At 37.9% G+C, this 24813-nt stretch overlaps 1 protein-coding gene across 1 annotated transcript in view; it reads right to left on the bottom strand.

Annotated features, from left to right (window-relative positions):
- Window positions 1–232: 232 nt before the first annotated feature.
- The window catches only part of LOC110465666, a 29559-nt gene continuing 4978 nt past the window's right edge, over window positions 233–24813 (bottom strand). Inside the window, exons 2-10 of the mRNA XM_021521624.1 lie at window positions 20769–21238; window positions 20025–20209; window positions 19675–19814; window positions 18686–19039; window positions 18059–18280; window positions 17023–17190; window positions 16358–16489; window positions 2794–2964; window positions 233–364 (exon numbers count right to left, since the gene is read on the bottom strand). Of these exons, the coding sequence (XP_021377299.1) occupies window positions 233–364; window positions 2794–2964; window positions 16358–16489; window positions 17023–17190; window positions 18059–18280; window positions 18686–19039; window positions 19675–19814; window positions 20025–20209; window positions 20769–21238 (1974 nt within the window). The remainder of the gene's footprint in view (window positions 365–2793; window positions 2965–16357; window positions 16490–17022; window positions 17191–18058; window positions 18281–18685; window positions 19040–19674; window positions 19815–20024; window positions 20210–20768; window positions 21239–24813) is intronic.

Here is a 24813-nt window from a genome sequence, read left to right as displayed (position 1 = left end):
CAGCAGAAATCTCACAAATTAGTTACTGCGAAGAGACATTAAATGAAACGACCAGAAAGCAAAATGTTTCTGAAGGTTTGACAAACATACATGACAGCACTTTCATTTTTTTTTTGAAAAACTGGAATCAGAAGTGAGATCCCTCATGAACATTTCAACACTTACAGCACACAGAAAAGATCTTTACAGAAGTGTCAAATCGTCACTGTGATCAAATACCTCACTGACTGAATCATTCTGTAGATGTTACTGTCACAACAGAGTGTCTGCTGATGAGGACGAGGAGGAGCTGTCTGATTGCCGGGTTGTCATCAATGAAGTCTGTGTGAAACTTCAGGAAACATGTGAACTCCTGGAGGCGTTGCTGCAAAAAAATATTCGTTTGTTTTTATCTGTTTCTGTTGCACAGTTTAGAAAGGATTATTTAACAGCAGTCAGAAGAGTGAAAACAAATGCTTTGAGGAAAATATTAATGGAGGAAAGCACAAAAGCACCAAAATTGTGTATTGCTTGACACGAACTTTATAAAAAATGACACCTCGGATCGCAAGATTGTTTCTCATTTAAGACTTAAAACTGCATCTCTGGAACATGAGAGTTTGAACAGTTTTGCAAAAGCTGAACTTCTTTGTATTTCCAAAGCATATGGCAACAAACTATCTGGAAGCATAAAAAAAGCTGAAGTGATGAAAATGTTGCAACAGACAATTATTGGGTCTGAATATATACAGAACCCAGAACTTTTGATTACCACCACTGCCACCACCTGCAGTACTGTGACTGTGAGTACAAGCACAGCCAGTACAAGCACAGCCATTGATCATGAGAATAATACCTACCCCTAGCATTAGTATTGCCAGTTCAGGTTCTCATTCCCCCAGCCCTGTAAAAAGAAGGAAAAGAAAAGTATCGAAGAAATCTACAAACCAGAAATCTAAAAAGCGGAAAAGACAGCAAGAAAGGGAAGATGATTGGGATGACACAAATGATGATACATGTGGTATTTGTGGAAAGCTTTTAAAGAAGGGGAGGATTGGATTTGTTGTGAAGCATGCTCTCTTTGGTTTCATCGATACTGTGTGAATTTGGAGGATGAAAAAGAATGGTCAGAATGTTCAGACTCCGGAGGGATATTCACCTGCCCACTGTGTGTTTAGAGGTAAGTGTATGTAATTAGGTCCTTTCCTTTAGCATGAAACACTATCCCTTGTATAGTCCTCATATGATTGTTAAAGATTCCAAACATTATACAGAATGAGGAGCCCACGATCTATATATATAGTGCCTCAGAATGGCTTATGCTGTTTATGGGACATACCCTAAGGCCAAACAAAAAAGTATATGTTTCATGTAACATGTTGAAAATATGTAGGTAACATAATTCATTTATAGGAGTGATCTTGACTTCAAGTGCTTCTTTGAAAATTGCCTCAAAAAGTTCAGAGTAGGCACAAACCACTTGGGTAGGTAGGGTTACCAGAAACACTAAATATGTTTTGTTTGGCCCCATATATTTATTAAATGTTTAAAGTTTAGAATATAACTTGATATTTATAATGTTTTACAACACATTTTTTTCATATTTACCTAACAGATCTATATCACTTCTGCTGAGTGGTGTTTTGGATACTTTGGAGTGGCTGTCGATACACCTGAGCTCCTTGTTGTCCTGTTTGCCCCGTGTTTGACCTCTTCGACAGAGACGTTTGTCCAAGAATTATCGTGTTCGTTTGTACGTGAATATGTCAGGTAATCTGGGTTAGTGTTAGCACCATTATGGGGTCCTCTTTGCAGAGAGAATATATTCTCTATAATGTCACTGTTTATTCTGTCTGGTACTACAGATGAAGATTTCCGGAATCTCTCTCTACACATTTCATCAAATCCCATTAACAAGGAAATAATGACCTCTCGATGTTTGATAGGAGAGTAACTGGTGTTCTTTCTCTTTCTCAGAAATTTCAGTAGATTCCTTCACTTCTTTTTCCCAGTTTTGGGACCATTTCAACACATCCCTATTTTTTTTAGTCTTATGTCCTCATATTCAGTTATCGGGCGATGATCCCTAATGTTTTCCACTAACACTGATGTCTGCCGCAGAACTTCAATACTGCTATTAAGCTAACAGCCCTTTTCCTCAAGTGTTTTTTGGTAACACTCCATATTCTTGTGCAAGACATCCTCAGCCAGCTTATTTCTCATTTTGAGTTGGAAGTTGGGGAAAAAGTGGTCCTGTGTTAACTGTTGGTATACTTTGAAAGGATTAACAGAAGTATCTAACTGGTATGCTTTGTACCAGTGTTCCCATAGAATGTATATTGTACCAAATTTGAGATTTTTTTCGTGGTTTTTGGAAAATCCACATTTTGAAATATTGTTATAATTTTTTTCATGACATGAGAGTAGTCCATTATAACAGTATTTTTGGGTGTTCAGGGATCACAAACATCACTAAACATCATTGTAGACATGGTGATAGATGTCTTCCCAGTAATAAGCATAAAGTCGCTATTGGTCTGTGCTTCATCTAAACTCAGGAAAGTAACACTGAACCCATATAGTCCTAACATTTGAACTGCTCTTCAGAATAAAAGAAACAATTCTGATGCATTGACTTGACGTTTTGGTACATGTCCAATCGGAAATCGAAAATCAGTATGTCCCAAGAAAGCAATTGCAGTACATGGTTTGCTAAGTGTAATGTAGGTTTATTACTCATCAGTTTGTCCATAGTTAATGACTCTGGTGTACAATCAGTGAAGTCTATAATATATGTTCATATTCATCCCCCACCTTTTTCATTTGTAAATCTTCTTGAAGTGACATCTCATCAATGATAAGGCCTCCTTCATAACCGTCTGGGCTAAGGTTTTGATAAGTAGCCTCATTCTTCATCCAGTAAATGATGTCTTTATTTGTTCCAGGTTCTTGGTTGACTTCATTCTTATATCTCTGGAGAAGCCTCTGTGAGGGAAGCACAACAAAACCACTTTTGGAGATAACTTCTTTGGAGAGCGACAGTATATGGTTAGACATAATCAAAGTATGTCTTTGTCCCATCTTCTTGCCTGCGACATGTTCTTTATATTTGTTGTTTGAGATGCAATAAAAAGACGAAGTTTTTCTGGAATATCCTCATTTTTTCTAAAAGTTTTTGTAAAATGATGTTTAGATCTTGATCATCATCTTAAGTGAGAGTTATTGTTTCACACTGAGCAGGTTCCTGTGGTGTGTTCTTATCATCAATTTCATTTTTTTTTTTTTTGGTTTCTGATGAAGTTCTTTTCTACATTGACTGCATTCAGTGAAATGAGACATACTAGGAATAACAACATTGCACATTATACTTCTATACCTGATTCTTACATTTCCAATATCATCATCATGAGATCTTTGTTCTTTTAACAAATTTTCGTAGGAAACAAGATCAGATCCGTCTGGAAAGCAAACTCCAATGCAAATTTTCTTTTTCTTTACAGCTTCAACAACTCCAAGAATGGATGATTTCGTGTACTGATGTGTAGAGATGGTAGATCAATAACCTTCCCCGAGATGACAACATTCAGGTCTCCATTACCATTAAATGTTATTTCAGTGAATTCTTTATTTCCATTAATTGTATGGCCATTAAAATACCCAATTTTGACATATTGGTCTGTTTTCTTTATCTGAAACCACTCTGACACCACTCTGACACAATAATACGTATGTCATTTAATGTTATAACATTGTCACTTTCATCCACAATTTTTAGAATAATGACTTGGTATATTTTAGTCCGAACACCCAAGTTTTCTCCTTTTAGTCTTTTCTGTTTTATGATTATCCAAGGAAATAGTTTTTGAACAGCTTTGCCGATGACTTGCAAGCTATATTTTAGACCTATGGCTTTTTTCAGTTCATCAAATGACAACGTACCATTTTCACACCTGGTGATGTTTTCAAGAATCCTGAAAAAATAATACATGTACATTTGCTTTAAGATATGTTTATGTTTGATTGTATATGTAACAATTACATTAAAAAATCAATCAGTTATTACAGACACAAATATTTCTTATTTGTATTTGCTGAAATCACTTCACCAAGAGTTTTCAGCGACCATAAATTTCTAGAACTTATTTTCCTGCAAAAAGTGTAGTTTTTGAAAAGTCCTGTTCAGCTCAAATGCCTCTGCAGAAAAAAGTCCAATGATTTTCCAAAATCAAAGCCAACAATGGGTATATTGTCCAAAATGAAATCATGGTTTTTGTTGTAATATTTTCCAAAAATTACAAATAATAATCCGGTCAAAAAAAGGCAGAAAAATCACAAATTCACAAACATCATTCCTGTCAATAATATTTTTGATGCCTGTTTTTTTTTCTATTTTTTTTTTATCAGAACCATATTAACAACAAGAATGAGGATATATATAGTGATCAGTTACATTAATACATAAAAAATGGGTTGTCAACGTTTTCTTACCATGTCATCAAGAAATTTTCACCTTCTCTCGACATTTTCAGTTTTGCGCAATTTCTTGAATTTCCCGCAATAAGTGCAGTGCGGTACTCGCCTGATTTATCGTGTACCTTGTGTTACACTCGGCACTCCTCTTATTGGTGTTATGTCCCCTTATTTGTTGGCCGCCAGGATCGCGTAGTACTTCCGTCATCAGGAGTTAAAAATTGGCGGTACGATACGAATATGTTGTGTGAAAAGCTTAATTAAAAGGTTTTGTGTCATCTGATGCGAAGGATAAGACTGACAGCCCAAGATAAGTACGAAATCGAGTTTGAAATTGGAAGTCCAGTCGGCTTCACCTCAAAACAAAATGGCGGCTGTCGTACCTTTATGATTTATTAGTCTAAGGGGGTGAGATATCTACATGTGCGATTATATATCACATATATTCCAGAACCCGAGCACCTGGGTTCTGTTCCCAGGCCGAGACCTACCAAAGTCCTTAAACATGGTAGTTGTCATTCCCTGCTTAACTTTCAGCATTTAAAGAATGGCACCAACTGGTTCACTCGTTATCGGTATAATGTGACCGGGCGGAATGCTGTGCTGGGTGCCTTCGACATGGTATTCCAGTGGGATAGCACTATAAAAACGTCATGAGATCCGCGCTATCACAAGGAGGCAAGCACACTAACATATCCTTTCTCCTGCATACACACATGCAAGCACGCATGCGCTACACACATGGAGGCACGTCCTTAAATGATCTAAGTTGTTTATACCGACGAAAAGTGTGTTTTGACAACCCGTGGCGAGAATTGGAACTTGGCCTGAAAAGGTTGACGACCAGTAATTAATATTTTTACATATATAAGTGTCAAATAGGAGATCAATCTTGACTTTTACAGTGCAAGATTATCCGATAATTCATTAACTTGCGTAGCTCATAATTAAGCGTTTGGATAAGACTAATTATGGATCGCTGTCCCACGGCACATTATTTTCAATAAATTTTAAATTTGTGCTTCAACCTACTATATGATCAGTATAAGACAAAATCAATTTCATTTGAGTATGGAAGTAAAAAAAAACTGTGACGTAACACGTTGTTTACTTATGGCATCATTGGTTAACCTTGTTCGATGAGAGTCTAGGCCCTCCGCTTCGAAGGGTTGTTCAGTCAATTTCATTTAAAGGAACATGGGTATATAGACCTCAAAAAATACATGATTTTTAAATGAAATAAAATAGAACAAATGTTCTACAGTACAAATGTAAATATATAAGCTTAAATTAGTTTAATGGTAGACGATTAGTTTGAATACCTTGGTAGCTAATTAAAATAGCTTTGTTCGTCCAGTGAAATCTCTTACCGGGTAGAAGTATGGCATTTAGCCTCTTTGAACATTGCATTATTTTGCCTACCAGGCTCATGTGTCGTTAGAGCAGGAGATGCATTGAACGAGATAAGGGAAAGGCTTGGAGTAAAACTAAAGCATCCAAAGAAACTCTTTGAAAGAAAAAGAAAGATCGCTGCCGACCTGATCATTCCTATGATGTCTGTCAAAGTTGTTTGTTTGTTTGTTTGATTTTGTTTAACGTCCTATTAACAGCTAAGGTCATTTAAGGACGGCCTCCCCTGTGTGCAAGATGCATGCGTGTAGTGTATGTGTGTGTATTTTGGGAGGCTGCGATATGTTCGTGTTTGTCTCCTTGTGATAGCGCGGAACTGATGCCGACTTTATAGTGCTACCTCACTGAAACATACTGCCGAAGACACCCAGCAGGACGCCCCACCCGGTCACATTATACTGACAACGGGCGAACCAGTCGTCCCACTCCTAATTTGCTGAGCGTTAAGCAGGAGTAGAAACTACCATTGTTAAAGACTTTGGTATGTCTCGGCCAGGGGACAGAACCCAAAGCCTTCCTCACAGGGGCGAACGCTCAACAAATGGCCAAAAGTGAGGCATTGTCAAGGGAGACATTAGGAAGAAGAAAGTTATTTAGAAAGGAGAGAAGCGATAAGGTCCCAAATGTAGTCGCCTCTTACGATCATGCAATTGGGGGCAGCAGGTACAATTCTTACGCCCTACCTGCAGGGACTGTCAAAGTTGGAAAACATGGTAACCAAAAAATACCTTTCATACCAGTGAACGTAGCCAGTATACAGGAAACCTGTTATAAACAGAAGTTATGGTCTGATTCAAGGGGATTGTAAATTGTGTTTTCAAGTGAACAGTTTTTATAGTGTTACCATGACCAGGAAAAAAGGGAAACCTTCCAAAAGGAAATCCAGTGGAAGCAGTCTGAAGGATATTCAGTCTACTAAAAGGCAGAAACCACAAGTAAGTGAAACTGCTAGCAACTCAGAATTCAAACTCGAGTTCACTGACTGTGCAGACACTGACATACACTTTCCAAATATGACTGCCATTGATTCCGCACAAAAAGAACTTGTCGACTCGATTATCTCTGCATTCGAAATCCAAAGGTTCTGGAAAGTTTTGCTGTAAATTCAAAATTAAACCAGAAAATTGAAGCTTTGCAAAGTAAACTAAAAATCAGGCATCAAAGGATTAATGAACTTGAAAACAAGATGAATGATCTGGAAATGTACAGCATGGGAGATGGTATAAGAGTACACGGCATACCTAAAACAGAGGGTGAAAATACTGATCAGATTATTCTGGACATTGCAAGGGAAACTGGTGCCAAGGTTCCAGCGTTTTGGCTTGGGAGGAGTCACCGTATCGGACGCAAATAGGAGGGGAAACCAAGGCCAATTATTGCAAAGTTTATCTCACACAATTTTGATGTTGAAATTCTAAGGAATAAAAAGCATTTGAAAACCATTGACACAGCCAAAATAGCCCATAGATGTAACAAAATATTTATCAATGAGGACCTATCCAAAACCAGAGCTAGCTGGGCTAAGAACGCCAGACAAATGAAACTTGATGGCAAGTGGACACTAACATATCCTTTCTCCTGCATACACACACGCAAGCACGCATGCACTACACACACGGAGGCACGTCCTTAAATGATCTAAGTTGTTTATAGGACGTTAAACAAAATTAAACCATTAAACAAATCATCTTCGACTCTTTATGTCGTTGATTTGTTTTGACAGGTATATCATTTGTGTTGCCTACGCCTCGTCATCTGCGTTCCCTATAATATACATTTTTTTCATTAATTGTTTTTCTTTTTCTATTTTAGATGGGCATAGTGGCACCATACTACATAGTAATCATGCTTTTTCTAATTCCAAATATACCAAGTTCCCAGATTAGAATAGGACCTCAGTACTCATGCTTGCTTAAAATAGGGTCTTTCGGAAGAGACCTTAAACCGAGGTTACGTGTCACGTCAGGCGTCTGGGGAAGGGTATACGTAGTAGGGAGGGGATGTTGGGGGTGGGGGTGGGGGCCTCTAACAGATCTCAATACGTAATAATACAGTTAACGCAAACATTCTCATTATAGTGGTGTTCTTATCTTATCAAGTTAAAGAACCCTTACTGCATTTACCATCGCTGCATTGCATAGGTCTAAATTTCTACAACTTCACCTATAACTAGTGACATCTCGATATAAGTGAAATAATCTTGACTGGGACGGGACGTTAAACCCCATTCAACCAAACAACCAAACCAGCAGACTAAATTAAATCTAATTCATTGTGCGTAAAAAGACTGAAACATTTCCTTTGTTCTTTATCTTGTACGATTTATTTATATTCTTGCATAAACATATTTCTTATAGTTTTATTGTAATTACTTTACCTGGAGAAAATAATGGAACGCATTTAATGCAGATAGCACAAATGATCCGTACATAACCACCAAAATATGGCACCTGATTTGTTGGAAGCACATGGTCTATATACTTCCATCTCTTTATCTGCCTATCCGCCGATTCAACAACCAAACGAGCCTGAAATTATATATATTCCACCAACTGTTTGTGTCTAAGGTCGTGTTATTTTTTAATGTTTTGATCGGCATAATGATTAAATATATAAATCATTATATAATTGCTATTATAGTTTTTTTATTTACATTGTTATATTTCATTTTTCCATAACTGGACTGTCATATGATTCAACAATAAAATATGTATATATTTGTGATATGATTAAGTTCGTGTTTTACTCCCAACACAAAGCAACCGTCACTAAACCAAAGCAAGGTCCGAGTTAACATGATATAAAATACAAATTAAGTAGGACTGAACACGTTGACTTTCAAACATAAATTGGAAGTGAGACCAGGTGCTGTAGAGTGACTCACATGCGACACACGTCTTGTGTTTTGATGTTAAAAATAGGAAGTTTTGAAATACTGTTTGCAAAAATAACTAAAGGATTTCTAGTATACGTTGATATAATTAAGATAAGTTTTTTTAAATACATTTGTTACTTATCTGCTTTAATTCCAAGGTCCTCTAACAGTTCTAAAGAGTGTCTGAAGCCACGGTCAACAACGAAAATGTCATTGTCTTTATTCCAGGTCTGATTAACTTCAATGTTGTGCAGAATATTTTTGTAATCTACAAAGTAAGGCCCAAGTACAGTAATGAAGTATCCAGTTGTGGAAACAACAATCATGTGTTTTAGTAATGGACGAGATTTATGTATTGAAACAGCCGGACGCTGGTATTGAAAGTTGCCACTTTTCTGAATATATATCTAAGTCCCAACATCCAATACTTGTATAGCTTGAGTATTTGAAATATCGCCAAATAGCGTTTGTGCCAATGGTCGTTTGTGATTTTTAATAATCTGTTCTCGACTGATGTGAGAAAGACCAAACTTTTGGGAAACAAATGACTGAATTAATGTCTTTCTAGCGGATACTTGCTTTGTGATATTGAAAACTGTTGACTACACTTTGTTCGATATCCCAGACTTCATTTTAAACAAATGTTTTTGTTGAACGAGCTGGTGTGTTCCGTACCAGGTCCTTTATATACGTATAAAGATCTGTAAATCGGCTTTGTTAATTCCAGTGAAGTTAATACAATCTGACGCAGTTAGTGCTTCCTCAGAGTCAAAGTCAAATCTTGATTTTTCTATTGGGATCGCAAATGTTCTTAATTTATGTAAAAGTTCAAACTGTGTAGATCTGTTCAGTAAAACACAATCATTTTTGCACTCGGCTACTAGCATAGCTTCAGGTGTTAATTTATCTCCAACTAGATTATTTGGACATCAACGCGCTCCTGTAGGAATTATGTCTTGACGTAGACAAGCGGCAAATATGGTCTCTGATGGCACAACTTTAAGTTTAGAATTTAGGTTTTCGGCAAACAAAATAGTATGAGTGAATCGTTGATGTAGATGGAATTAGAAGCCATTTCTCACTAAATGTGTGTGCATGTGAAATTGGTAGACATGATATATTTCTTACTATGTAGTAAAACTGTTGTCTGCTATTGTTACACATAACACCATTAGTATCCGTTGTTAGTAGAAACGATTTTTTTAAACAATTTAATAAGGACTTGTTGATGTTTCTACGTTCATCAGGCCTTGTCATTTTCTTAGAGAATACATGGATATTCTTTACTGCCACTTCCAGGCATCCTGTAATAATACTAAAATAAAGAACATTATTGCTTAAATTGGATTTTGCTTGAAGAACAAAATCTAAATAGCAGCATCACCCCCACAAGATCTATGTATCAACAAGTTCATCCCCAAAACATTCTTGCGAGGAGGATAAAGTTTGGTTTGTTTGTGTTTACGTCCCATTAACAGCTATGGTCATTTAAATACGTGCCAGGATTTGGTGGTGGAGAAAGGCCGGGGTTCCCGGAGAAAAAACAACCGACCTACGGCCATTACCTGGTGATTGCAACACGTAGGCCTCGAACCCACGACCCAGTGGTGGAGGGCTGGTGGTAGCAGAATGTCAGACGCCTTAACCACTTGGCCACCGCGGCCCCTGCGAGGAATATAAAAGACACGACCTCCTTTCTTACCAGGATACAAATGGCAGTATCTCTATCTTGCCAAGGAGACTATGGCCTTGTTTTTAACCTTTAACTTTGACCTTCAATACGATTCTTTTCCTACCCAAAGGGAATAAGCATTCCTTGTTTGACGAAGATCTCTTGTAAGGCAGGGCCTTCATCTTTCCAACAGCTTGATTTTTGCAGGAATAGACTTCGACCTTGAAATCTGACCTGCACAGTGCACTTGTCTTCAAGTTGGCTGTTGAAATTCAAATAATATTGTAAGAATATTAACTTGTATCCATTTCATAGTCAAATATATGAAAAAAAGAGAGATATTGTTTTTCCTTTATTGCTTTTTGACACATGCGTTAGGTAACGCAGGTGCCTAGGGGATCGCGCATACTACGAAGTTTGCCTAACGTGGAATAGCACATTTGACACTAGCTCCATCTATGACCTTATTTGGTCTCTCTGCCCTTATATTGAACCTGATTTCTCCTTATATGGATGAATCTCATTCATTTAATTTTCATTAATACCGTAGTGAGGCCATTTTGTAGTTAGCCAACCTTTAGGCAGAGAAAGCATTCTATTCGATACTTTCTTAACTAGCCATATGTATGTGAAAAATACAACGATGCTTGTGTTTTGTAGGTATACAATTAATAAAAAATATTCAGATTAATTTTCTAACGAAGCTCTGCTTACTGAAATTGTGCTTCCCGCACTCTTCCCCGAAGCGGATGGTTTCCTCTGACCTACTTACTGTAGTGTTCCTACCTAACTACAGGTCAAGTCATAATGTTTGGGTCGTTAACGTTCTGCTTTATATAAAAAAAAATACCACTGCAAATAAGGCCTGAAATTATACGACTGACCACTTGAATATGACTATTCTGTCCGTCAGAATTAAGAAATTCTCTCCAAAATATTCTGTCCATTTTAGTATAGTCACAGAATAGATCGACAGGACCAATACATTAACACAAGAAAAGAGCTGTAAAGCTAACGATGCTTTGCTAACTTTAGCTACTCGTCAAACAGCAAGCAGCCGAGATGGCTGGATGTGGCCAAAGGTCACCGCCGTGGTTAACCTGTATTTCTGCAAAACTTTATCTCCCTTAGTAGAACATTGGACTAACCCGACCAGCCGTATTTGATTGAAGACGGTCTATTTTTAAGGTCAAACCATATTTGTTAGTTATCACACAGCTTTATCTCCCTCAGATGTAATCTTAGAGTCAGATATTAGTTGATGTTGTGCCGCTTTTGTAACAATTATTAATAATATATACGTCTTTGGTAATACACATGATATTTGATAATATCTATGAATTGTTTATAGATAATGAACGGTAACAGATGGAGTGCGATATTTTCTCCATCAAACATGAACATCACAAGATATTTTATCAGTACTAATACAACATGATGCGGTGTGTTCAAGCACTCCAATATTATACCCAGAAAAGTACGGGGACCTTGGACACTTGTTATGAAATATGCCAAGTCATAAAATCTTCAGCGGCGATTCTGGTGAATAAAGAGACAAGATGCGAGTCACACTTGATCAGTTTTATTGCACGTTCATTTGTTGGTTCCTTATGAACGTGTTTCGGTTTTGTCCGAATAATAAATGAATGACCTGTTCTGTTCTGGATTATTGTTTTTTGTCATTTCCTCTTGGTGATGTACAGGACAAGGCTCCTACTACAAAACTTGAACTTGCGACGGAGTGTTTCACTTGAAAATTTGCAGAGGTTATGACTGTGATGTCACTGAAGATTTGATGGTTATATTAAGAATTTGACGTCATCCCTTAGTCAATGTCTGCATATCATTTGATTGATGGCTGTAGTTAAGTGAGAGGTGAGCCTGGTCACGGAAGTAAGTAAATGAACACATTTCGAGCTGCTTAATAGATATTTATTTAGCAAATATTCTAACATTTAGATCAACAAATCTGGGTTTTTTTTTACACACAAGTTATTCCCTTACACTAGAAGCAACTATAGCTTACTCTCCTTGTTTATAAATGTCCTTCATACACAACATCCGGGTCACAAACTTACTAATTTAAAGTTATATTCAAGGTACAAATTTTGTCGGGAAGAGCTTAGAAAATCGGATTAAATCTAAACGGTTAAATGTGACAAAATGATGAATATTTTAGAATAACAGGATTGTTATAAGAACACCAAAACTATCAAAAATGCACATCAAATTATCTGTGTAGAAGATTCGCCAACTCTTGGATATTCATGAAAGAAAATACCAATATATAGATAGTGTAAAACATCAAGGAAATTAGGTATATATATTATTTGGACGACAAAGAGTAGGCATACTACCCGTTGTCATGAGAAAAACAACTGATTTTGATTTTGGGCGATTGCGGTACATTTAATCTCATGTATATATGACATGTATTCGATATAGAGTTTTCCGAACTGACCTAAATCATAGCCTCTCATTTGGTGAGACATATCGGGATACAATCATTTCTATTCTGTTTTATGGATCGAAATAATGGTTGGTTAATGGAATATGTTACTGGTGTTCTTGAAGTTCGGAAAAACAAAGTCAACATCTGCCGCAAAAAGGTGCCTGCAGACTGACTTCTGATTAGTCTAAATTTCTGCATTATCCAATATCTCTTTAGATCTGTGTAAAGGTATGCAATGTCACTACGAACACAACTGCGACCTGCGTTTTTTTTTGTTTTTTTTTTCTAAACGTCCGTGGAAGGTTGGTCCTAGTCGGTCGACATTTAGATACTGACCGCTTTTTGTAAACATTTGGTATGCAGATGTATTATGTCATTGCGATCATTTTGTATCATTTGCGACTACAGGACGCATTATGTAACGGTCCTTGCTGCAACTACATGCGTTTTATACAAAATATTCCCCTAACTATGATTAACAAACATGGCATGTATCCTCTTCTAGGAACTATTGACAAGATGATCATCCCGTTATGTCTGCCAGGACTTTCATGGCCACGAGATGACACCGTGTATTCAATGAAGAACAATATTGCAAATAAAACAAATCAGAATTACGGGCCCTGATTGAACCACAACTTTGATATTGGTAAAAGTAAACGGATCCAAGAATTTTACCGCTAACACTGTTATACGAATACACCCTCTTGTGTACCTCAAATCTGAACCACAACTTTGATATTAGTAAAAGTAAACGGATCCAAGAATTTTACCGCTAACACTGTTATACGAATACACCCTCTTGTCCCTCTCAATCAGTACCTCAAATTCCAAAAACCATTAAGCAGGGAATAAAAGCGCCTTTTTCAGGTATTTGGCAAGTACCGGCCTTGGGACAAATTCCATTGTCGTTCTCAATTAGAAAGCATTCATTGCATAATGAACGACGCATTCGTTCTCAATAGCAAGCTTTTTGGATAACACGGGCGCATCATACATATAACTAGTACTAATTGTAACGGATGGCCGTTACAGAAGTCCCCCAACAACCCCTGTTGGACTTAAAACATTTGGCAGAATCAGACAACATCTAAATTTCGACCAATAAAAGGCATCAATTTTATTACCATGGCAACTGACATTTTCGAAACTGTTACCATTGTTTTCTGCATCTCTCAAAACCCCTATGTACCAAATCTGGGTAGAATCAGACATGTAAATTTCGACCAATCAGAGGGTCCATTTCGTTACCATGGCAACTGAGCTTTTCGAAACTGTTACCATTGTGTTCGGAATCCCTCAAAACCCATATGTATCAACTTTGGGCAGAATCAGACATCTTTTAACTTTCGACCAATCAAAGGCCCCAATTTCGTTACCATGGCAACTGACTTTATCGAAACTGTTACCATTGTTTTCTGCATCTCTCAAACCCCCTATGTACCAAATCTGGGTACAATCAGACATGTAAATTCCGACCAATCAGAGGGTCCATTTCGTTCCCATGGCACCTGACTTTCTCGAAACTGTTACCATTGTGGTCGGAATCCCTCAAAACCTATATGTATCAACTTTGGGCAGAATCAGTCATCTTTTAACTTTCGACCAATCAAAGGCCCCAATTTCGTTTCCATGGCAACTGACTTTCTCGAAACTGTTCCCATTGTGTTCGGCATCCCTCAAAACCCCTATGTACCAAATCTGGGTAGAATCAGACACGTAAATTTCGACCAATCAGAGGGTACATTTCGTTACCATGGCAACTGAGCTGTTCGAAACTGTTACCATTGTGGTCGGAATCCCTCAAAACCCATATGTTTCAACTTTGGGCAGAATCAGAAATCTTTTAACTTTCGACCAATAAAAGGCATCAATTTTATTACCATGGCAACTGACATTTTCGAAACTGTTACCATTGTTTTTTGCATGCCTTAAAACCCCTATGCACCAATTCTGGGCAGAATCAGACAATATTTAAATTTCGACCAACCAGAAGGCCAAATTTCGTTACCATGGCAACTGAGCTTTTCGAACTGTTACCATTGTGTTCGGCATCCCTCAAAACCCCTATGTACCCATTCCAAGCAGAATCAGACTACATCTATATTTAAACCAATTAGAACGCAGTATATGGTAACCATTTTGTCAAATTAGAAAACAAATGTCGCAGTTGAGTTTGCAATGCCATATTACTCATACATACTAAATTTCAACGAAATCTAACTACAACGCAGCTTCGACCAATCAGTAACCAGTATATGGCATCCATTTTGTTTAATTAGAAAAAGGATGTCATAGTCGAGTTCGCGGTACCTCCATACACATACATGCCAAATTTGGAATGCATTTGAAAATATCTATAAAACATGTAAAATAGCATAGGTGACATTGGCTAACCTTAGCGAACACCTTTAGAAATTTTAAATTCCCAAAAATTTCAAAAATTCATAGCGGCCATATTGGACTTCCGGTCGAGATAAAAATAGCTTGTTGCACACCTAGACCCCCTAATGAGTATATGTGTGTAGTTTCATGATTATCCGCCCAGTAGTTTCTGAGAAAACCTCTGGACAAGTTCATGGCTGAAGAAGAAGAAGAAAACAGAATAATAATAATAAGAAGAAGAAGAAGAAGAAACGTAGTAAAAACAATAAGTCCCCAAAACTTTGATTTGGGGGACTTAATAATAATAAATAATAATAAGAGACGGAGAAAAATTAATAAGCCCCCCACTTTGTTTTGGGGGACTTAATAAGAAACGGAGAAAAACCCCAAAACTTTGTTTTGGGGGACTTAATAATAATAAATAATAATAAGAAACGGAGTAAAATCAATAAGTCCCCCACTTTGTTTTGGGGGACTTAATAAGAAACGGAGTAAAACCCCAAAACTTTGTTTTGGGGAACTTAATAATAAGAAGAAGAAGAAACGGATTAAAAACAATAAGTCCCCAAAACTTTATTTTGGGGGACTTAACTATAACATAATATTTATGACGCTTAATGATTGGATGTTAGCTTACAGATAAAAAAAGAAATCGACATTACATTGCTTATATGTACAGCATATCCTCTATTGAAGAAAACCCCTAGGAATATAGGGGGTACGAGATCAGAAAAGATTCCAATGTATATGTCCGTCTGGTACCATGTCCCTGGTGCTGGTCATATGGCTAGCTGCAAAAAACAGATGAATATATAAAGTTGTGTTCTACTGTTCCTAGATGGACGATATTATTTTCATTTCACTTAAAATGGATTTATTGTTCAAAGGCAAGACTTTATAAATGTTGTTGTCTTGAATATTTTAATCCTAAAATAACAATTTTTTCACAATTCGTTACAAATATCAGTCTCTTACTATGCAGACTTATTAAAACGATGAAAACGGTAACAAAAGTACACTATAATATTTTCTGGCACTTAATCGTCTATGATTCTATGGAGGAAAGATGTTAAAGGAATAGAAATAGCAAACGAATATCGAGAATCATACCTACCTCTGTAATACAATCACGGACAACATCCCTAAAGTGCCCTGTCAGCATCTGAACATTGTTGTTAGCTGCCGTCCATGGGTTCAAGACTGTGCTCCGCAGAACAGTTAGTTTTTCGTCAGAATCGTCGACTATCTATAACAGGAATAACTATAAGACAGCAAATCGTTGACAATGATAGGAATAACCTCTTTGATTTCTTCTTAACGTTCTCGTCAAAGCTCAGTTAATTTTAAGAAGGATGTCTAAGCAGACAAGGCCGGCAAATAGAGTCGAAATTAGAGCGTGGAAAAAAACCTAAAGATGTTGCAAAGTTCAACACGTCGCTTTTCTTCAAACTTTTAGTGGTTTTGCAGAAGTCAAAAATAAAAATTTCGGATGACAAGTGCACAAGAAGCGATCGCAATATGTCGATTGACAATTGATTAGTGTTAGGTAGCCTAACAAACCGTTTGTACACGTTATCAGTTTTCAGTCATGACGATACCCGATGTCGAGATGCAATATTTTGATGTTTATGAGATAATAATGTTTTATTACTATTGATAAAAGAACAACAAAAAAAGCTGTAACTTTTCTTATCTTACCCCAAGTCTTAGTTTGAAACCATCTAATATTTTGTCACAATTTAATTTCGAGATTTGTGACTTCAAAATGAAAAGTGGTACGTTGTTGACACTTGTACATCCAGGGTCTTTGTGCGACAACTTATCATAGACAGCCAGGTTCAGACGATTACATCGTTCACGACTTGTGTTGCCCTTGATATTCACAGCGAAGGCATTAATAGGCAAGTCCGAACCAACTTCGGTGAGGAACTGCATTGCTTCCACGTCCTAAATATAATATAGTTTATGTTTATGTTGCCCTAGAAATATAGGGACTACTTAGTGAATTTGTTTTATATTCAATCTTGTAAATAAAATCCTTCATGATAATATAGTTAGATACCACTTATGAACAATTCATGCCAAAAAGTCAGCAGGAAAAATGCATTTTTGGCATTCTTTACCAATAATGAAAAAATTCTTAATGGTATTGCTAAACATTTTAGTGGCAACTGAACTTTTAAGAATGCTAAGACGCGACTTGTGTAAAGTTACAGTAAATACGTAAACCCTTAGTGCGCTAAGTCAAACAAACCCAAGCTATAATGATGTAGTTATTATTTCTTGTTGTCCAGTAGAAAGTTCCCTATTGTATTCGTGTCAATATTGGACCGAATAAAAGTGACTCTTAAAACTTTTTTAAAGCTAGTGAAGGTTTCAAAATGCAATACACTGCACATGTTTTTATATTGGATTGCAATTTTGTTCACGTAGATACCCCCTCGAGAGATATGCGCGCTCTGGAATATATTTCGTCCGCAAAATCACTGGTTTCTATGGGGATTATGTGCTGGTTAGTTTTTTATTTGTTATACATAGATCTTTATATGAATTCGTAACCGGGAAAGGAGACTGACTGTTCCCATTCTTGATTATAATAATAGAGCAAATACCTGATTAAGTTCACTATATACGTAGATATCGCCTCGCGGGTGTATTTCGTTCAAAAAATCACTTGCTTAGTTATAGCTCATGTCTACTGGAATGATATTCTGGTTACTTTTTTTTATTATTTATTATATTAGAATTTCAGATCGATTTGTTATCGGGAAAGTAGACTGATTATACCAATCAATTATCATAATAGAGCAATTACCTGATTAAGTTCACTGTATGATGTTCCAAATATCCGTTGCCTTATGAATATCCTGGCCGTGCTCTCGTCAAGGCCCGTAGTGGGGGGTACAGGGATCAGAGGAACACACACAAAATCGTCGTCAGGATCTGCAGCAGTCAGCCAAGCGCAGTAAAATAGTTTAGCCCCCATCATTGCTTGGCCCAGGATCCGACCGTAACCGTGACGATGCAGTCCAATCACCTTGGACAATAATGTAAATTCCTGAGTTGATCATCAGTACTGGTATATTACAGTGATTACGAACATTTTGTCCCATACGGCGTTTTTACTACATATCTCAATGTCAGTATCTCTTTTCTAACAATGAATGTTTACGCCTCGCTCGATGAAACGGCGTTTGATGCCGAAATTAAGCTGAACGAATAGAACGTAGTTTTACAATATGCATATTTTACTAGGATAACAGTATGACATTAATCTTCAAAATATGCTGTAATATTTATATTATAATCTTAAAATAAGAACATATACGATTAAAAGACGATTGTTATAGTAATAAATCACATAATACGAAACAAACGCCTCTGATGAAATCAAATATAAAAAATAGCGTCGGACATTGTTTACTGTTAGTTAGTATTGTACCTTGTGAGCGAGATAAACGCCTGCTGCACCAGCCCCGGGTTTACTTGTCTCCAATCCAAAGCAGTTAATCGGTTTATCTTTGTCGATTGGTAGCATGTCTGTAACACTTCCTATGAATGTGTTCATATTACCATTCCTGTAGCAGAGTGCACCTGCTGGATAAGGGCAATATCCAGTTTTGTGTGGATCGATGGTTACTGTATCGACGTTCGCCAGGCTATGGAACTGTTGACGGGTGTATTCACTCATAGGAAAATTTGGGAGAGGGCTCGAGTCTTCTTTTGTATCTCTCTTCAGCATTGAAACGAAGTAGCCTCCAAATGCAGCGTCTACTAGGATAGCGAAATTCATGCCCTGCAGTACAAATATCCTGCATATTTGTATTTATAAAAAGTCTGTGCAGGTTTTCTTTTGTTATAGACACTTGATACAATGTAAAGTTACATAAAAAATAGAGAAAAGCAATCAAGTCAAATATACAAGCATGCGTTTTGGTTTATTTATGGTTTAGGTCGTATGAACATTGTGTTCACAACTGATGTAGCCGGGCCATAACATTCTATCCGATTATATTTTATTTGCAAAACCGTGCTGGGTAGGAGAAATACTATGCGTTTTGTATCCCACTGTGTGATCGTTTGGTTTGGTTTTATTTTGTTTAACGTGCTATGCCTACAAGCGCGGATATGAATTTTCGCAAGCAACCGTCCGGAATTTCTCAAGAAATCAATGTAAGTGTGCCCTGAAATTCATTTTACGGACTTGATAACCAACATTTTTACACTTTATTTCATTTCCTAAGTAAATGACTTAAACACAAGTCACCAACATGTTCTTTGGCACGAAAGAACAACACCACAAACTGTCCCACGGAGACTGAATTATTGCGTTTATCGGGAGGATATTATTACTATGATTAAACACAAATTTTGCTGTATATGAGGTTTTCGTGTAAAGTCAGCTTTACAAGATGAGATAACGAAATTTACCTTATTTCGAAGTTCCATCCGTAGTTGCAGAACCTCCGATACGGCATCCACTGCTCCGTACTCTGTCGAACCCACCACACAAACTACTGCAACCACCGGCACCATCTTGTCAAGCATTTCCTGGAGGACCACCCGCAATGCTAGGTAACATGAGATGCGTTTTATTGTGCACTGTTCAGATTGTTTTCGAAAAAAACATGTTTATAAACTTTATGTTTATATCAGCGAAGGCGAGATAAGGACGGTGTCCTGATATTTATTGCCCAATTGTACAATGGTTTATCACATTATTAACATACCGAGAGCACAAAGGTGTTGTCAGTATGCATACTAAAAAACTGTTCACATACCTGATATATCCATCCTGGCATATTGGTCCAGAGGAACTGACACCATATTCCTCGACCCGATCCCGAGCAAAGTCGCAGCCCTTTGGAGGGAAAAATGGCTAGCCACTGAACCAATGATGACTGGGGCCGATTTCAGTTGATGGTCATTGTAAAATGAAACAAATCCGATATCGGCGATATTGTACCTTCAATAAAATAATTGACGGTTATTTATTTATTTCATTCTGTCCATTTGATATTGATTTAAATCTTCATGATCTATCATCGTGTACGATCCCACAGCTGTATATTTATTCAATTTTATTTGTTTTTAAGCTTTGGACGTTTTTTGTCGCAGGATTATACTTAAATAACATTCAATATAATTTTAACATAAAAAATCAAACCGTCATTAATACTTTACATTAACAGTTGACCCTGCAGATTGTTTGTAAAGTAAGCTTGTTGTTTCCAAATTCATGTTTTCTTTTTTAACTTTTTAAAAATAGTTCTGTAACAATGAGTACGTTGTTTTATGCATTTTCGGACTGATGATCACTTCTAAAGTCTATCACCATTTGTTAAAATTCATCCAAAATAGTGCGATTTAAGCGGGTTTGTCAGGTCGGATCCTAATAAAGGATTAGTTATGATCACGAATAAAAAAAAGCGAATTGCTTTTACTTAGATTATTCTCCATTTATATCGACGATGAAGCAACCACGTAGGTATTACTTTTACTGATAGTTCATTAGAAATATGTACCTCTGGATGATATTCTTGAATTCTTTTTCTCCCAATCCACTATTTTTCTGTGTCTCCTGTGGCAGCTCCACTACATTGTTAATGTCTAAGTTGAGTAAATCCCATGCGGATGCTTCGATGATCTTCTGTTTTATTCCGAGCCTTGGAATAAATACAGTCATACCACGAGCCGATATCAAAGACCTATCCGTTTGTATTGCCTTCTGTACCGCTAAAGGAAAGTATTTCGCATTTCGAGAAGACCACAGAGCTTCCACATTTGATACGGTACCACCGCTCGTTATGTGGCCCCATGGTTTTGACGAGGCATCGGCGTCAAATCCAATCATGTGACAGAGTTGATCTGCAACCTCTTTTTCCAACTGGATCGTCACAGGGCCTCCTCCACTAGCGGCGTTGTTTGAATTAGTCATCCAGGCAGACAGATAACCTAGCTTTGCAGCTATAGTTGTGTCATGAGCAACATTCCCCTACAAATTATTCCGAACAAAAGAAAAAACATGAGAGTACAATCCTATAAGCTGTTCACGTTAAAACAAATGAATCACTTCCATAATCTACATTTCAGGAGAGTTAATAGTGATTCAATTGTCAAAAGGTGCGAAGTCAACTAAGTACTTGTGTTGTCGGGTGGCGCAGTGGATAACGCGCTCGCGTTTCACCAAGGCGACTGTTTTATTTTACTTAGTGCCCCTTCATACACAAAACAAGAGGCCCATGGGCCTTAACGGTCACCTGAGTCTACAGTATTTATTTTTGTTGTTGAAATATGTACCAATTTGAGTAAAAAATAGTATAATGTTAACTTAACTTTGTCAGGACCATGAGCTGATCATTCCTAGACCAATTTTAAGTGAGATCGGCCTATTAGAACTTAGTAGCAAAATAGCGGCCATGGCAGCCAAATTGTATTTCTGATTGACCCGAAAAATAACAACACTTTGTCAGGACCATGATTCGATCATTCCTACAAAGTTTCAGTTCAATCGGCCAAGTAGATCTTTACTTTAAGTTTGAAATAGTTTTCCAAAATGGCAGCCGTGGTGGCCATATTGGATTTCTGATCGACCCGAAAAATAACAACACTTTGTCAGGACCATGAGTCAATCATTCCTACAAAGTTTCAGTTCAATCGGCCTAGCAGAACTTGACTTTAAGTTTGAAATATGTTTTCAAAATGGTGGCCGTGGCGGCCATATTGGATTTATGATTGACCTGAAAAATAACAACACTTTGTCAGGACCATGAGTCGATCATTCCTACAAACTTTAAGTTCAATCGGTCCAGCAGAACTTGACTTTAAGTTTGAAATAGGTTTTCAAAATGGCGGCCGTGGCGGCCATATTGGATTTCTGATCGACCCGAAAAATAACAACACTTTGTCAGGACCATGAGGCGATCATTCCTACCAACTTTCAGTTCAATCGGTCCAGCAGAACTTGACTTTAAGTTTGAAATAGGTTTTCAAAATGGCGGCCGTGGCGGCCATATTGGATTTCTGATCGACCCGAAAAATAACAACACTTTGTCAGGACCATGAGGCGATCATTCCTACCAACTTTCAGTTCAATCGGTCCAGCAGAACTTGACTTTAAGTTTGAAATAGGTTTTCAAAATGGCGGCCGTGGCGGCCATATTGGATTTCTGATCGACCCGAAAAATAACAACACTTTGTCAGGACCATGAGGCGATCATTCCTACCAACTTTCAGTTCAATCGGTCCAGCAGAACTTGACTTTAAGTTTGAAATAGGTTTTCAAAATGGCGGCCGTGGCGGCCATATTGGATTTCTGATCGACCCGAAAAATAACAACACTTTGTCAGGACCATGAGGCGATCATTCCTACCAACTTTCAGTTCAATCGGTCCAGCAGAACTTGACTTTAAGTTTGAAATAGGTTTTCAAAATGGCGGCCGTGGCGGCCATATTGGATTTCTGATCGACCCGAAAAATAACAACACTTTGTCAGGACCATGAGGCGATCATTCCTACCAACTTTCAGTTCAATCGGTCCAGCAGAACTTGACTTTAAGTTTGAAATAGGTTTTCAAAATGGCGGCCGTGGCGGCCATATTGGATTTCTGATCGACCCGAAAAATAACAACACTTTGTCAGGACCATGAGGCGATCATTCCTACCAACTTTCAGTTCAATCGGTCCAGCAGAACTTGACTTTAAGTTTGAAATAGGTTTTCAAAATGGCGGCCGTGGCGGCCATATTGGATTTCTGATCGACCCGAAAAATAACAACACTTTGTCAGGACCATGAGGCGATCATTCCTACCAACTTTCAGTTCAATCGGTCCAGCAGAACTTGACTTTAAGTTTGAAATAGGTTTTCAAAATGGCGGCCGTGGCGGCCATATTGGATTTCTGATCGACCCGAAAAATAACAACACTTTGTCAGGACCATGAGGCGATCATTCCTACCAACTTTCAGTTCAATCGGTCCAGCAGAACTTGACTTTAAGTTTGAAATAGGTTTTCAAAATGGCGGCCGTGGCGGCCATATTGGATTTCTGATCGACCCGAAAAATAACAACACTTTGTCAGGACCATGAGGCGATCATTCCTACCAACTTTCAGTTCAATCGGTCCAGCAGAACTTGACTTTAAGTTTGAAATAGGTTTTCAAAATGGCGGCCGTGGCGGCCATATTGGATTTCTGATCGACCCGAAAAATAACAACACTTTGTCAGGACCATGAGGCGATCATTCCTACCAACTTTCAGTTCAATCGGTCCAGCAGAACTTGACTTTAAGTTTGAAATAGGTTTTCAAAATGGCGGCCGTGGCGGCCATATTGGATTTCTGATCGACCCGAAAAATAACAACACTTTGTCAGGACCATGAGGCGATCATTCCTACCAACTTTCAGTTCAATCGGTCCAGCAGAACTTGACTTTAAGTTTGAAATAGGTTTTCAAAATGGCGGCCGTGGCGGCCATATTGGATTTCTGATCGACCCGAAAAATAACAACACTTTGTCAGGACCATGAGGCGATCATTCCTACCAACTTTCAGTTCAATCGGTCCAGCAGAACTTGACTTTAAGTTTGAAATAGGTTTTCAAAATGGCGGCCGTGGCGGCCATATTGGATTTCTGATCGACCCGAAAAATAACAACACTTTGTCAGGACCATGAGGCGATCATTCCTACCAACTTTCAGTTCAATCGGTCCAGCAGAACTTGACTTTAAGTTTGAAATAGGTTTTCAAAATGGCGGCCGTGGCGGCCATATTGGATTTCTGATCGACCCGAAAAATAACAACACTTTGTCAGGACCATGAGGCGATCATTCCTACCAACTTTCAGTTCAATCGGTCCAGCAGAACTTGACTTTAAGTTTGAAATAGGTTTTCAAAATGGCGGCCGTGGCGGCCATATTGGATTTCTGATCGACCCGAAAAATAACAACACTTTGTCAGGACCATGAGGCGATCATTCCTACCAACTTTCAGTTCAATCGGTCCAGCAGAACTTGACTTTAAGTTTGAAATAGGTTTTCAAAATGGCGGCCGTGGCGGCCATATTGGATTTCTGATCGACCCGAAAAATAACAACACTTTGTCAGGACCATGAGGCGATCATTCCTACCAACTTTCAGTTCAATCGGTCCAGCAGAACTTGACTTTAAGTTTGAAATAGGTTTTCAAAATGGCGGCCGTGGCGGCCATATTGGATTTCTGATCGACCCGAAAAATAACAACACTTTGTCAGGACCATGAGGCGATCATTCCTACCAACTTTCAGTTCAATCGGTCCAGCAGAACTTGACTTTAAGTTTGAAATAGGTTTTCAAAATGGCGGCCGTGGCGGCCATATTGGATTTCTGATCGACCCGAAAAATAACAACACTTTGTCAGGACCATGAGGCGATCATTCCTACCAACTTTCAGTTCAATCGGTCCAGCAGAACTTGACTTTAAGTTTGAAATAGGTTTTCAAAATGGCGGCCGTGGCGGCCATATTGGATTTCTGATCGACCCGAAAAATAACAACACTTTGTCAGGACCATGAGGCGATCATTCCTACCAACTTTC

Source organism: Mizuhopecten yessoensis, unplaced genomic scaffold (assembly GCF_002113885.1).
Source record: "Mizuhopecten yessoensis strain PY_sf001 unplaced genomic scaffold, ASM211388v2 scaffold11097, whole genome shotgun sequence".
In the NCBI taxonomy this organism is placed as follows: Eukaryota; Metazoa; Mollusca; class Bivalvia; order Pectinida; family Pectinidae; genus Mizuhopecten; species Mizuhopecten yessoensis.
This window is presented reverse-complemented; position numbering and strand designations above follow the sequence as displayed.